This window comes from Anastrepha ludens, chromosome 5 (genome assembly GCF_028408465.1).
Source record: "Anastrepha ludens isolate Willacy chromosome 5, idAnaLude1.1, whole genome shotgun sequence".
In the NCBI taxonomy this organism is placed as follows: Eukaryota; Metazoa; Arthropoda; class Insecta; order Diptera; family Tephritidae; genus Anastrepha; species Anastrepha ludens.
In genome coordinates this window covers 36,835,692-36,851,520 of record NC_071501.1, presented here as the reverse complement: position 1 = coordinate 36,851,520, position 15,829 = coordinate 36,835,692, and the positions used below count along the sequence as shown (strand labels likewise).

Sequence of the window (15,829 nt, the reverse complement as noted above, 5' to 3'; positions counted from 1 at the left end):
ACATGATTGATTTTGTCAAAGAAAAACTTTTACAAAATAACACTATAACCATATCGTTCTTTGCCCAATATAATAAAATTTTTGGACAATACACTAAATGAGAAAAGGAGTTTCTTACCAATAATACCTGGGATGAATGAAGATTTTTTAACGGTTTCACATGTATTAATGCAACCAACTTTCTCAGCAAATGAAATTGGACAATTCGTTTCAAAAGTACACCGGGAGAACGTGATAATAAGTCAAATATGCATTAACTTATTACATTATGGACAACACAAAAACATGAATGATTTACACAGATTCGTCAATAATATTTTTGTTGAAGGCATACCTTTAACAAATTTTTTTGAAAATGTATATGAAAATAAATTTATAAAATTCATAAAAGGATACTTGGGTTACCAAACTACAGGAAGAATACAGTATTCAACAACTAGTTTTAGTCCTGAACCTACTCAACTTGTTCAAGGAACTATGACAAATCTAAGCGGGGTCCGTTATACAGTTTTTAATGGAGATGAAAAAGTGTTTTTTCAAAATTCAGGTATAAAGGGTTATTTTGTCCACAATGGAACGGTTATGATTGACCTAAAAATAAATTTCTGTCCAATAACAGCTATAGAAACTGTAATTCCGCATATTGCCGTATTTTGCTGTATGAACTTTAATACTGATAAAGGAAAGACATATAAGGCTATGCAAGACAATACAAATATTTTTTGGGCAAGAAACATTCATATATTTTTAGGCAAGAGCAAATCGGCATATGAAAAAAGAAAAAGAGAATATAATATGGGAGGAACTTCATTTAAAATTGGATTTCTTGAAATAATTGATGGTATTGATTTTCAAGAAAAATTATATTCAAGTTTATTATTTCATAATAATTCCTTAATAATACAAAATGGACAGAGAATAATGGTGATCCCAAAAGTTACCGAATTTTCTGCATGGGATGATAGTGTAACAACAAATGTTGATGAACTAATAATTTATCACCAACCCTTGAAAATATTATTGTAATAATTATCATTCGGAAAATATATTCTTTCCACAATCAAATAAGAGAGAATATTTTGAACAATATTTGGTATCGCGATAAGTTTTTAATAAACAAATATATTATCTACCGTCAAAGAAAAGGTGTCACGTACCTATCTCGTGAGTTGTGTCGGAAATACGCATCTGCATTGAATTGCAATATAATAAAAATGTGTGCTTTTTATGCATTTACTGCAGGTGAACCAAACAAATCAAGAATTACTCGTTTTAAATATCATAATTCAGATATATATTTTAATTTACTTGAAGGAGATTTGAAATTTCGAATGCTTGATGATAGAACAGATGGATTGTATTTGCATAATAAAATGATAATTGCAGATATGATAAAAACAGAGTATAATGAACATGTAACAATTGGACTTGCGCGTGATTACGAATTGATTGCTATAAGAAACTTAGATAATATATTCTAAAACAAATAAAGAAACACTTCGTGTGGATTATATATAGCTATGAGTACACTTAATAAGCGTGGAAATCCCCTTACTGGTACGAAATCTGATGAGCGAGGAGAACCTCCCGTCAGTGATTTTAAGCAGAAGAGTAGTATACATGGAAAACCGGTTACTACACAACGGATAATGAAATCAACAATAATGGAGAAGCCTACAACAAGTAGGAATACGCATACTAGAACAAGATCCCCAGGCCAACGTAATTTAAGGAATTCTAAGAGAAATGATGATATGCGTGGAAAACCACCACCTCCGTCAACCGTTGAAAGTGAACCGATTGATGACGATGGTATATTCCATCATCAACATTTTCAACGACTGAAGGATCACTAGCCTGTGGTCTGGAACCCAGCCTAATAAGTCCAATTATATCAAGGCATTTATGTGCACAACATTCAGGCACAACAATAAGATTTCCCTATTTTATGGGTGATTCAGAGGATGTCCCTGACACCAGTAACAACCCGTCTTTTACTATGGATACGGAAGTTAAACATAACGTTGATAAAAACGTGGTACTTACCTTAAAAGCGATGAAGCGCAGAAACGATTATCCTGCAGCAAACGTAGAGGGCGAAAATATAGTTAGGATTTCTGAGGATAATGATAATATACTTTTTGCTTGTGACGACAATGATAATGCGTTAGCACATCTAGTCTTAGTATTTAATTTAACTAAGAAGGAGAATTTACGACTTGAGAATAAGAATGTCGCTATTGACATACCATGCGACAGAGTGCAGGATGCCACAGTTATTGGAAACGTGCGACACACACGTTGGTAATGCTTCGATAAGCAGTACAGGCTCCATAGACGGGTGAATGTGGACTATTCTTTTAAGTATCACAACGTTACAGGCCAGGACGCTGAGAGATTTATCAGTCTCCATGAATTTAACACTGTAATCTACGCTCCACAATGTAGCGGAAAGACTACATTATGTACGATGCTACGGTATAGTGGTTATGATGCGTTAGAGTGTAACAATTTATTCAGTTGGACACAAAATACTAGTAATTCTTTACTTTTGACATCAAAGCCGCAACATTTAAAACTTGGGAGGAATACAATTTTTTAGATAAAAGATTTCTTCATAAACCTTTTACTTGGATTATTTCGAATATCTCACCATTTTCTGATGGGACAAGGTTTACAACTAATTTGGGTGAACAAAATTATTTGGTCATAAAAAATTCTTCATTTCCTATAGAAATAAATAAAACAATTGAAAGATGCACTTTAAAGTTAGAGGAAACTGAAATAAATAAAGAAATGCAGGTTTTCGTTGCAAACAAAAGAAAGCTTGATGAAGCAAGTGTTTATGATGAAGATGAAACTAGGACCAAGAGAGCTAATAATTCAAGTAGCATGTCTTCTTAAATAATTTTCGATTATATATTGCTTTCAAGCGAGAAGAATAAACAACAGAAGTTACCAGCAACATTAGAGTAAGACAAATTTTTATGCTAAAAGATATACAAGTTAACACCACAGTTAACTCACTCACCTGCAGCAGAAGCACACATGTCTATTGAAATATGCTGACAGTGCGTCTGCCTAATGCAACGTGATCCACACGCGCATCCGGCAGACAGTAACTTCACCTGGAATACACAACATCGTGGGGACCGCTATGTCAGCAGAGTTAGGGTAGGAATAAGGCTAACTTAAGTATAAAAGGTTCTGAGTGTGGCGCTGCGCGAACAGTCTTCAACCGGTAGTCTTCAACCAGCTAATATTGTATTAGTAATATAATAAAGTATACTGTTAAACACATAAAAAGGAGAATTAATTCCAGGATCCCGAAAGTGAGTATAACCTAACGGGCCAAGTGGTTGGCCCGCAACCAAATACACCTGGCGCACAAAGAAATATACAGTGCCGGTCAATATAATAGCACCAGTTGTAATTTTCTGATTCGAAAGACCTATTTACTATATTATTTTTTGGAGTGTAAAAAACAGTTACATTTTTTATGCTATCTCAGAGTGTGTGCATTTGTTGTCAAATTTCGTAACTGTTAATCAGATCTTTTGCCAACACTTATCATTTTGTACAGTTAATAAAATAGCACCAGTAGGCTCTTTTAATTTTGTTTTGCAAAATTTTGTGAAAAAAGGGAAAACGAAAGGTAATAAAAGTTTTTTTAAATACTTTCTATAAAATCGTGTAATATTATAAAAAATGTATAGTTATGGGTCCCGGAAAGCATTGTGTCCCATATAAATTGGCCAAAGGAAAAGTGGAGAAATGTGCTATGGACTGACGAATCCAAAATTGTTCTTTTTGGTGGAAAGGGTTCCACATGTTTGTCCATAGGCCACCTTACAGCGAATATAAGCCACAATTCACAGTAAAAACTATCAAACATGGAGGTCATAGTACAGGGTGATTTTGTAAGAGCTCTAGGAAAGTTTTTCAAAAAAACACACGTAAAATTCAGAAAAATTCCTGAAATTTATATTTAAATCGATAGTACAGCCCATATAATTTAATGTTTGAAGATTATTTCATGCAAATGTTGACCGCGACTGCGATACAAATGGTCCATCCGCTTAGTCCAGTTTTGGCACACTCTTTCCAATGTTTCGGCCGGCATCTCACATATAAATGCTTTAATGTTGTCTTCCAATGCGTTAATTGAAGCAGGCTTGTCTGAATAGACATGAGCTTTAACATAGCCCCCCAAAAAATAATCTAAAGGCGTTATATCGCGCGATCTGGGTGGTCAATTGAAAGGTCACGAACGAGAAAAAAATTTCCAACGAACTCGCCTCTCAACAAGTCCATTATTGTTGCGCGTGATGTGTGGCATGTGGCACCGTTTTGCTGAAACCAAATGTCATGGAAGTCAAGCTCTTGCATTTTGGGCAAATAAAAAGTTGGATATCGTTTCACGGCAACGCTCACCATTCACAGTAACGTTACGATTCGCAGCATATTTGAAGAAGTACGGTCCAATGATACCTCCAGCCCATAAACCGCACCAAACTGTGACCTTTTCTGGAAACATTGGTAGCTCTTGCAATTCTTCTAGCTGATCTTCACTCCAAAATCGCAGCTGTAAGTGAGAAATTTTCAACAAGTCGCCGAAATCCATTCCCATTTGTTGTGCGTTGCATTGATGGTACCCACGTCCAAATATCTCAACCCCAGATGCAGTTAGTTATTATAATCGTAAAGGAACCTACTTCATCACAATATATTAACTTTTAAATTTCTGAATATTTACTAAAGTTAAAATGTATACTATAATATATACTACAGGGCCATTGTTGACAGTGAAATGAAATTTACTGACGTAACCTATTACCCTGGCAGATGCCATAATATAGCAGTATGGCAAAACAGTACCATTAAGAGATCAATAGACAATGGCGTCATTGTAATACCTCATAACTATCACTTGCTTGGAGATGGTGCATGTCCTCTCGAATTGGGTACCCTCCTATCGAGATAATGAGTTTTTAACCACACAACAATCAAAATTCAACGCAGTATTGAGTCCAACGAGCGTTTTCGTTGAACAAGCTTTTGGCATTTTTTCTTTCCCTTCATACCAGCGGTCGGAGTTAAATTTGTAGATGGCGTCTCAATATCAAAGAGGTTTCATTCTCACCTCCTAGGGTATTCATTAAGTTTTCAAGTGAAGATTCCGTCATATCTTCTGGCACTCCCAGTTAGTGGCACTTTCTCCTGAGGTACCATTACGTATTTTTATTCTTTTATATATTATCATTATATTCATAAAAGAGTGCATTATTTCATCTCTGGTAAAAGGAAACGTAGCATCTATATACATCCTTAATTTCTCTGAGAATTCGCTCCCAAATGAAATTTTTCTTTCTTTTTTTATCGACGAATTCTCCTTCATGACGCAACTTAGTTGTAATAAGGAGCATTTTCCGTTCGTGTGTCTATATCCTATCGCTAAAGTTTATATAGTATTTAATCAAGATTTTTATTTAATTTTTCTTACTTTGATGATAAAATGGCGTCTTTATACATATACATGAATAAAAATTATCATGCGCAAAAATAGCAACCAATTCGCATGAAAAAGAGTTACATGCAAAAATGAACACTCTGCATTATCAATATACAAAGCAGTGTCGAAAACGAACATTGTGCTCTATCATACTGCATTGCAATATGCATTTACGAAGTCAGCCAATATTACGATTTGCTATGGCTGTCGAGAATTTAGAAGACATATTGGCATACATACATATATTGATGCATATTGATGCATTGGCAAATATTTTTATAAGACATTCACTACCGAACTGTAAAACCGTGCAGTCGCACTTAATTCGTTTGTGCTTTAGCTTTATACTTAACCTAAGTTAGCTTTTTAAAGTTTTCCCACGTGCTTTTTTTGTACTTCTGTTAAGGCTTTCAACTTACAACTTATTTTGACAAAACCGTAATATTCCATCAAAATGCCTCCGGGGCCAACAGGCTGGGGATAATAAGTTTGCACCTTTATCCTCAGCTCCCAAAAGCAAAAGGGAAAAACCAATAACCTCAACTCTTGATGTGTTCCCGGAATTGCCTGTAACAAAGAAGGATGATCCTAAGTATCTCGTTTTAAAATCTCAGGACGTCACTAAATCGATCGAATCCACATCTTGTTTTGCTGTCCACAAAGGTATACAATCAATTAGTAAAGACATTAACAACATAACAGCTCTTCGATATGGTAGTCTACTACTACTTGTAAAATTTAAAAAAATTGCCGAAAAATTGTTGTCAACTACACACCTGCCTGGCGCTGGTGCTGTTGTATTTTCACTCCATAACTTTCTTAATTCAGTAAAGGGGATGATATATGCTCCATTCAAATGCCAACTCAAATGACTCCAACCTCGATATTATAGTTAACACTTCAAGTCACAACACCTTATCTAATACCAACATCCAAACAATCTCTACAGACTGCCCTGAACTCCTTTCATCTCCCTCCGTATCCTCCTTAAATAACTCTCCTTCCCCTCCCTTCACTCCTCTCTCCCTATCTTCATCTCCTCCCATTATTTTGCCTCCCACCTCTGTGCCTTCACCAACTACCTTTCCTTCCTCACACTTCCCTTCGCTCATGGAAACATAATTCCTTACATCTATTTTTCTTTTCCTTCTCTTTTCATAATGTTAACTGTCCTTCAATGGAACATTAACGGTTACATAAATAACTACTTTGAACTTGAAATATTAATTAAAGAACATAACCCCTCTGTTATATAATATTATTAAATGAAACACATATAGCAAACAATTTAACAGCTTATACTCCAAAATCCTATATTGGTCACTTCTACAATCTTCCGTCTAACGCATCAAGCAAGCAAGGTATCGCAATCCTGATTAGAAGAAACATTTCACATAACATTCTCCCTACATCTCTTTCTAACATCTCGTCCATTTCCCTTGAAATTTCCTCCCCCTCATAAAATCATCCTAATTTGTGCCTATTCCCCGCCTCAGCAAACATTTGCTTCACCAAATTTCCTGAACCTTCTCCCTCCTTCCTCCTCTCCTTTCTAACTTGCTGGTGATTTCAAACACCTACCCCCTCTTCTTCTCAATAGACTCCTTAAACATTACAACAATATTTTTCAAACTTCCATCATCCCTTAAAGTCTGGAAAACCAGCGCCATCATTCCAATTTTTAAACCGGGCAAACCTCTCTGCGAAGTTACCAGCTATCGTCCTATTTCTCTCCTTCCTTGCCTAGGAAAACTATTAGAAAAAATTGTTGGTACAAGGCTTTCCTGGTTCTTCTAATTTAATAAGCTCATTCACTCTAATCGGGTTGCATTTAAAAAAAAGGCCAAAGCACAATCGATACTTTCCTGTACCTTGACCACTTCATATGTGATGCTCTATCTAACAAAAACCACGTTTCCCTTCTCTCGCTAGATTTTGAAAAGGCGTTTGATCGTGTTGGCATAAACGTAGTTCTAAGGCGATTAAGGTACTTGACCACCTTATAAGTTTCAAAAAATTAAATTTTTTTTTTTTACATTTTTTCAATCCTTATACTTTTAAAAATCATCACCTGAAACTGTTTTTTTAAATTCGAATTCTAACAAAGTGAAATCAGTGAAAATGTGCACGCGCATCCTGCACTCATTACTTGCTGACTCAGCTGAAAGAAAATAGCAAGTTTTAACTTTAAACGCGTTTTTCCAGAAATTACTTTTTTTCGAATGGCGGACACTTTATCTCCGAAACTGCTTAGCCGATTTTAATGATTTTGGTCTTGTTTTATTTGTTAAGATGTTTTGTATGCCAATTTACCACATTTTGCAAAAAAAAAGTTAATAAAGTATTGCTTTTTAAGCATAACATTGTGAAAAACAGGGGTGTTTTCTTAACTTTTTTTCAAACATCCGCCATTTTTTTATTATTTTTTTTTTTGTCAGTTTGTGGTAAATTCTCACGCAAGGAACCTTCCTTTTGAAAATTTTGTTTCTCTCTTTTGTTTTAGAATTACCATTTCTAAGATTAACTGTCCGCCGCAAGACATGATTTTCTTCAGGCCTCGACTTTGGCGCCTCCTGGATATATGTTAAAAAAAGAAATTTTAATAAATCAATTTTTTTTTGTATTATATAAGCTCTAAATAAAAATTTAAAAAAAAATTTATTTTAATATATTATACAGAACATGAAAAAAAAATTATTGAATATGTTGTACTTTTTAGCTTTCCAAGGTGGTCAAGTACCTTAATTAAATGGAAGGTAGGATTTTCGTAAAATCTTTCCTATATAAACGTAAAATCAAAGTTCTTATTTCTGGTACATCTTAATCCACACTTCCCTTAGATAACGGAGATCCTTGAGGACTCCCGAGTTCAGTTATTTTTTTTAGCCATAGCATTCGACGAAATTAGTTCTATCCTATCAAATTTTCCCAATATACGTCACCAGCTACACTTAAGTTTCATGGATTAATTCTAGATAGTAAGTATGTATTTAAAGATCACTGTCAGTATATAAGAAATAGATCTATTAAAAACTTAAATATTGTTAAGTACCTGTCTATCAAGTGGGTTAGTGCAATATCTCAACATTTTTCTTTTCACCTTCTCACAACTTCCTTCTTCCAATAGCAGAAACGCTACAACTACAGAAGTCATTTTGTGCTTATTTATTTTTGTTAATGTAACGAACAATTAATTTTTATAAAATTTGTCAAAAAAACTTGCATTAAAATTGCGGGTGCACAAGTTTGCAGTAAGCGAATTTATCTTTAAGCTGACAATCAATGTTACAAATTCACTAGCAGCCTGCCAACATTAGCTGATTACGGCGAATCTGTAAAACGACACCAACATGCAGCTGCACGATGGTTTCGTATTAGAGTTCGGCAACCGTGCCAGCTCCCACGAATCTTGGGAATGAACTTATTCGAATATTGCAGATCTGCTAATTCCACAAACATTATGACTAGCCAGTCAGTGACTGCGACGGTGGCGGCTGTAGGTTGTATTTAGCATCAAGTAGTTTATAAGTTTAGTTTAGTAATTGAACTCACCGAAAAAGCCAGTGCTTGCGGTAATAAATTCCAATTCAAAAATCAACTCAAGGTCTTTAACTCACATACAAGTAACCAAAACAGCTGATTCGAAAATCGGTTTTCTTTTTGTTAGCACGACAACAAATAAAAACGATATTGGTCTGTAATTCCGTTAAATTGCAAAACCGACTCGTATTGCCTGACAGCCATGAATGGAATAAAAACAATCAAAAAAATCTCCAGAAAGGAGGTATTAAAAACGTATCTTTCGTCCACAAACCAGTTTAGTCTCCTTCAGGATGAAGAAGTGGATTTCCCTAGGCTCTCTCCGGTAAGTGACGCAGCTGTTGACAGTGATTCTATTGTCAACAAAAAGCTCACCAAGCGTAGCTTTAGTAATATAGTCAAAAACCAACATATTCCAAAGGAACCAATTCAGCCGAAGGCTAAGAATACTGGGCCATATCAAAGGCCAGCAACACACCTTGTTACGAAAGAGAGGAATACGTGGTCAGCTCTTTGCTGGAAAGTTCTGCTTGTGCTAAAACTGGCCAAGACTTCCTTTGTTACTTTATAGGATGATGATTCTCTGCAGCAAATGGTTTTAGACAAAATAAAAGACAAAATTCTCATCGTTAGTGACATTGCTCAAGATAACTTCCTACAATAACCTCGATAATAGTATTGCAATATAATTGTCAATCACTCAAAGCAAACGTCGACAGCATTGATCGATATATCAATAACAATACCAGTTCAAAAGAGTAGAATATAAAACGGTTCTAGGCATCTTAATTATAAAAACAAAAAACTGAATCCCAAATTTGTTTGAAGCAGAAATAGCAAGAGAGGCCATTGACGCTGTCAACAGTCGCATAAATCAAAAATTTACATTTTTATACCGTAATGGCGTTCAATATAACAAATCAGCGCGGAATACCCGCACCAAACCAACGAAACTGTCAAAGAATTAATGATTTTAACATTCGTCAAAACAATAATCGCTGACCAGGAGAGTTCGAAATACGAGATAGATATAACCAAGCTCCTGAAAGATTCTCCCAAACCTCACCACCGCAACAACAACAACGACATAAGCTACCGAGACAACAACAGAAGAGTGTACATGCTTACTTTGCACCGCTTGCGTCGCCGGTTATATTACATATTTTGTACATATCATATTTGTTTCTACATTTCCAGAATCCTTATCCTGGACCCCGGACTAGAGGACCACCACCACCATCACCAGTCACAGTTGAAACACCACCAAAGAACGAGTTGCTTTATATTCACCTCCGTTCCTACTACATCAACCGCTAGTCACAACCTTGACTATACAGGATTTGTAACTTTATTGGAAGAGTTTTGGAAAATGGCAGTGCGTGAGAATAACCTTTTTGCAAAACAGGTTCCACATTGTATGTTTCAACTCGTAAGGCTTGGGGCTCTGCAAATTCGCATTGCCCAACATCAGAAGTTTGATAACGGCAATAGTCTATACTAGAGCTGGGCGGAATATCGATGTTATATCGATGTATCGATGTTTCAATTTGAAAATGAAACATCGATGTTCGTAAACCGATGTTCGATGTTTTCGCAAATTTTGTACCATCACTTAGTAATTGCACGTGGAACGAAAGTGGTAAGTAAGAAACTTTTATGCATTAAAAAACTTTTCTACATTAAAAAAACTGATTAAGTATACCATTTTAATATGAAAATTATTAAATTTTAGGCTTTTGGTGTTGGCAGGCAGTGATTGAAATGGAGCGGTTTGTAGAAAGTTCTAGTGGCAAAGGTAAGATTATCGTTTTATGTATGTAGCTGAGTGCGTATTGTTAATACAAAATATCTACACCTAGACGTCGCTTTGAGTCGTACTTTTTGGGAACGTATACCCAACGCAAAGTGATGACTAGGTGTATAAGAGTACTTGTACATACATACATATATATAATACTACAAATTATTTTTTGTTTTTTTTTTTTGCAGTTTCAAAGACGAGCTCAAAGGAGGTGGAAGAAGAAAACCCAGCAAAAAGAACAAGGTACGGTCAGTCAGGTGTATGGCAATTGTTTAACAAATCAAAGGATGGCAGTTCAGCTAAATGCATTCAGTGTGGAAAAACATATATAACATGTGGCAATACCACTAATTTGGCTGGACACCTGAAACGGATGCATGCAGGATTAACTGTTAGCGAGCTTCCGAAATCTTCAGGGTCTATTTTGTCCTTCATTGAAAAAAAATACGAAGCATCTTCCCCTAGGAAAAAGAGTCTTGATAGCTCACTAATGCACTATATATGCTCCGACATGCGACCGTTCTCAGTTGTTGAAAACAAAGGATTTCGTAATTTTGTCAGTACATTGGATCCTCGCTACGAGCTGCCTTCTCGTAACAAATTGAGAAACACATGCATGCAAGACTTTTACACAAATATGAAAGACAAATTACACTGTATTCTGGACCGAGTGGACTATTGCGCTATAACAACAGATTGCTGGACGTCACGGGCTAACGAAAGTTATATGACAGTCACTTGCCATTTCATCAATGACAACTTTGAGCTAAAAGCAGCTGTTTTGTCAACCAAAAATCTCATTGACGAAACCAACCACACGTCGCAAAATATTGCAAATTCTTTGCGCGAAGTCCTTGTGGAATGGCAAGTTATTGACAAAGTCAGCGCAATTGTTACAGACAACGCGAGGAACGTTGTAAAAGCATGTGAGATTCTACAAAAGCGAAACGTGCCTTGCTTTGCTCATTGCATTAATTTAATTGTCCAAAGCTGTTTTTCCCTTGAAAATATTAAGACAATTATGGGAAAGTGCAAAAGCATAGTTTCGTTTTTCAAGAGCAGCTCAATAGCGTATGCAAAATTTAAGCAAGCCCAGGAACCAATGAAGCCATATAGTCTAAAACAGGAGTGCCCTACAAGGTGGAATAGTGCTTTCTACATGATTGAGCGCATTTTGGCCACAAAGTCAGCTATTGCTAAAGTCCTGTTAGATACTCCGAAAGCAATACTACCTCTATCAGTTGATGAGCTATCTGTTCTGGAAGATTTAAAGCAGGTTCTTTCACTATTCGAGGATGCGACGGTACAAACATCATCCAGCTCTAATGTAACAGTTTCGCTAATTATACCATTGGTTAGCGGACTTTTGCATAATTTGAGTGAAATCAAAGATCGACTAGAAACTGATGATGGCCGTAACGTATGCAACTTGCTAATGGAAGGCATACGGCAAAGACTACTGCCATATGAAAAAAGAACTGTGACTCGTTTGTCGACATTACTGGATCCGCGTTTTAAAAAGGAGGGTTTTTTTTCAAATACAAACTCTATAGAAGCCGAAAAATTTTTAGAAAATGAACTTTCGCCACTTTACAAAGAAAATCACCCTCCAAATATATCTAGCCTGCCAACACCACTATGCGATAAAACTCCACTTCTTAATTTTTTGGAAAAAAACAAAACTCAAAAAATTCGTAATTCCCGAGTTGATTCGATTTTGACCCTTCGTCAATACTTCAACATGGAAAATATAAACTCTAGTTTAAACCCTTTAGACTACTGGAAGGTAATTCATGCTATATAAAATCTAGCATTATAATTAATACTAAACTTTTTTCAGATCTCGACTGATGAGCCATTGAAGATGAGCTCAAAAAAATATCTCTGCGTACCGGCTACGTCAACTGAAAGTGAGCGTATGTTCAGCAAAGCAGGTTTAATAGTGAGTGAAAAACGAAGTTCACTAAAGCCAAAAAATGTGGATATGCTGGTTTTCCTAAATAAAAATGAATGGATCTCAAACAACTGATAAGTTGAGTCATTATATTTTCATAATTTAATTTGTTTGAAAAACTCACAAAACTGTTATGTTAAGTTATCATTATATTTTGGATATTTCATTTGTTTTTAAAAGCTTTAAATAGTGTTAAGTTAAGTAATAATATTTTCGTAATCTAATTTGTTTTGAAAAAATCAAAATACTGTTAATTTAAGTTTGTTTGAAAAACATTATTTTGTTATTTTTTTATATATATGTTGAATAATGAAGTCAATATTAAATAAATGAAAAAAAAAAAATTCTTTTACTAACTTCGATGTTTAATCGATTAATCGATGTTTTCAAATAAAAAACATCGAAACATCGATGTGGACAAACATCGATCTTTTGCCAGCTCTAGTCTATACGGCTCATTGAACAAACTATCTTGGCTAATGAAACTCGTAATTTTAATGATTGGAACCCTTTTCCTCCAGAAGGAAACCATACAGTGTTAATTACACGTAATCTCATTCACAATTAAGGCTCCTAGAATTTATGGATGACGATACATTATTAGGGCGTATTGCCTACTCTTCCCAAGCAGTAAATCAGGTGTCTCACTGTTTGCAGAAGATAGCAATAATAGAAATGGTGCCCATGGAATTTGTTGGTAAGGAGTCTACATCCATATTTGAATTTAAAATATATGATGGCACAAAAATTGATGTTAATATCTCGGATGCATCAATGAGTACTACCATAAAGTCACCTTACACTTTCGGTGCTCCGATGGCTTTTAAAACCCTTTACCAGGGGTTCAAACAACAAAGAATTCAATTAAAACCTTGACTTTCAGTTCTTCGATTGGACCTTACTCCTCTCCCCAGTTGGATACAACACATAAATGATAATTTTATGATTATTAGCGAATTTGAAGCCCGAAATATGACTAACTTATGGCCTGTTTGTAAATGCGTCACTGCATAGCATCTGATACGCATCATGTTCATAAATGCAAAAATTGGCAACACTGCAACTCATAAGTGGTCGAAAATGCAACAATACAGTATATTGTGCGCAAATAGCAGCAAACACAAATCATAAAAATGGCTGATGCAACAGATGTGTAAGTATTCCGTTTGTAATTTTTTTATTGTTTTATTTTTTTTTTATTGCATTTAATGTTTTTAGATTCGATTTAGACGGGAAAATGTGCGAGTTATTAATTTCCACACGTTTGGATATGGAAAGTGATTTTGTAGCCGGAAGAAAAAAACAAGTCAGTGCTATGGGATCAGTTTTAACAAAAATAAAGGAGAAGTACCCAAGTTTCAACCTGACAAAAGAACAAATCACCAGAAAATTCCTACATTTGCGCACAACTTATAAAAGAATTAAAGCAAGAAACAAAGAGTCTGGAAGAGACGCTACGTCTTGGACATTTTTTGATGATTTTGATGAAATATATGGGGGGCGACATTCAATTAAGGGGGAAGTCTACTGTGAATTTTTCAAAAAATCGACTTTTTTTTTTATTAGCTTAAAAAATACGTTGAACCCTCTTAAATAAGGTACAATATGTGTTACAGCTGGCTAAATTTTTCTTCGTTGAAATTTCGACCTTTTCCCGAAGCGCTCCAAAGCGCGTACCTGCTATACTGAAACTTTAAACGCATTTTTCTCGAAACTAAGTTTTTGTATACGGTGTACACGATATCTCGAGTTCTGATAAATGAATCAGCTTAAAAATTTAATTATATATTCTCTGTAATAGTGTCTCTCGTCTGACATAGGATTTTTTTGATATCGTTATTTGTTAAATTGTTATAAACAATAGTAACATCAATTTTAGGCAAAAAAAAAGAAACGCCAAAATTTTTTATCGACATAATCCTACGTCAGACGAGAGTCAATACTATGTATATGATAACAATATTTTGTTTTTTTGTTTTAGATCACCGAAACGTAAGATTTCATGTACACCGTTTAGGCACCTAAGAAAAGCGGACCTGCGCTTGCAGAAGTGCCACAGCGGCCATTTTGAATATTTTGACTTAAAATTTTTTTTTCAAAAACTTAAATATATAATAAAGATAAGAGTTTAAATAGATTTTATGTACGAGCAATATTTTGTTAGAAATAAAATCCGGAAAATAAGCCTGTTGTTTCCCTTAACTCTGGTGTCTTCAATAGAAGAAAATGTAGGAAATTTTTGTACACCTTCTGACGATATGCAATATGTTGAATGAAAAGACGAAGGACAAACCCTGACATTCTGCAATATCTAGAAGATGAATCTGGTAAGAAGCAAAAACGCCATGAGGAAAATCTTGCAATAGAAGAGAGAAAACTACTCATAGAAGAAAGACGTATAAATGACATGATGGAATTAAAGGAGGTGCTAGAAAAAGCAATGGTAAATAAATAAAATAAATGTACCTATGAAATCAAAGAATGTTTTTAAATAAGTAATTAGTTCCTGTGTACAAATGTTTTATGGAATTTTATTTTTTTATTTTTTATGCAAAAGCTTTTATAAAAAGTACAAAATAAATTGAAATTAACTTGAAAATAATGTTGTTAAGTTATCTCTCAAAATAACTCCGTCTTCATCTTCGCCCGTTGGTACTTCATTTATTGTAGTGCTATAGAAAGATCGTCGTTTTCTATTATATTACACAGGCCTGCGAAATTGAACTTTTTTCAGTTTCTAGAATGGCTGTACTTGTTTCTTGTAGTTTTTTATGCGCTGAAAACGAATCTGACCTTCAAAATGCTCCATCACGTCAGAATTTTTGGTAAATGAAGCCTAAAAGGTCAAAAAATGGCCATTTTAGCCATTTTTGATAATTTTTTTTGGGATAGAAATTTTTTTTTTTCAATTTTCGACGAAAAGGTTGCATAGTACAACTCTTTAGCTTTAAAACCCATTTTTTAAAATTATTGTACGATTTTTAAAAAAAAAGTTACGACATTTTGAAATTAACAGTTTCAG

General features: G+C 34.8%; 3 protein-coding genes across 5 annotated transcripts in view; 2 read left to right on the top strand and 1 right to left on the bottom strand.

The window, feature by feature from the left end:
• The window catches only part of LOC128864224 (long-chain fatty acid transport protein 4-like), a 105,978-nt gene that overhangs the window by 76,603 nt on the left and 13,546 nt on the right, over positions 1-15,829 (bottom strand). The window lies entirely within an intron of this gene.
• On the top strand, positions 10,552-11,333 carry LOC128864656 (uncharacterized). Its single transcript, XM_054104412.1, has 4 exons — positions 10,552-10,691; positions 10,785-10,847; positions 11,042-11,244; positions 11,319-11,333. The coding sequence occupies exons 1-4, from the start codon at positions 10,631-10,633 to the stop codon at positions 11,331-11,333; spliced, it is 342 nt and encodes a 113-aa protein (XP_053960387.1). The 5' UTR covers positions 10,552-10,630.
• On the top strand, positions 11,328-13,244 carry LOC128864225 (E3 SUMO-protein ligase ZBED1-like). The gene is made up of 2 exons (XM_054103790.1): positions 11,328-12,639; positions 12,694-13,244. The coding sequence occupies exons 1-2, from the start codon at positions 11,344-11,346 to the stop codon at positions 12,880-12,882; spliced, it is 1,485 nt and encodes a 494-aa protein (XP_053959765.1). The 5' UTR covers positions 11,328-11,343; the 3' UTR covers positions 12,883-13,244.

Bases quoted from the DNA above. Each gene is read 5' to 3' on its own strand.
- LOC128864656 (XM_054104412.1), top strand. From the start codon at position 10,631: ATGTTCGATGTTTTCGCAAATTTTGTACCATCACTTAGTAATTGCACG. The intron at 10,692-10,784 runs GTAAGTAAGAAA...ATTAAATTTTAG, and splicing joins TTGCACGTGGAACGAAAGTG to GCTTTTGGTGTTGGCAGGCA. The intron at 10,848-11,041 runs GTAAGATTATCG...TTTTTTTTGCAG, and splicing joins AGAAAGTTCTAGTGGCAAAG to TTTCAAAGACGAGCTCAAAG.
- LOC128864225 (XM_054103790.1), top strand. From the start codon at position 11,344: ATGCACTATATATGCTCCGACATGCGACCGTTCTCAGTTGTTGAAAAC. The intron at 12,640-12,693 runs GTAATTCATGCT...AACTTTTTTCAG, and splicing joins ACCCTTTAGACTACTGGAAG to ATCTCGACTGATGAGCCATT.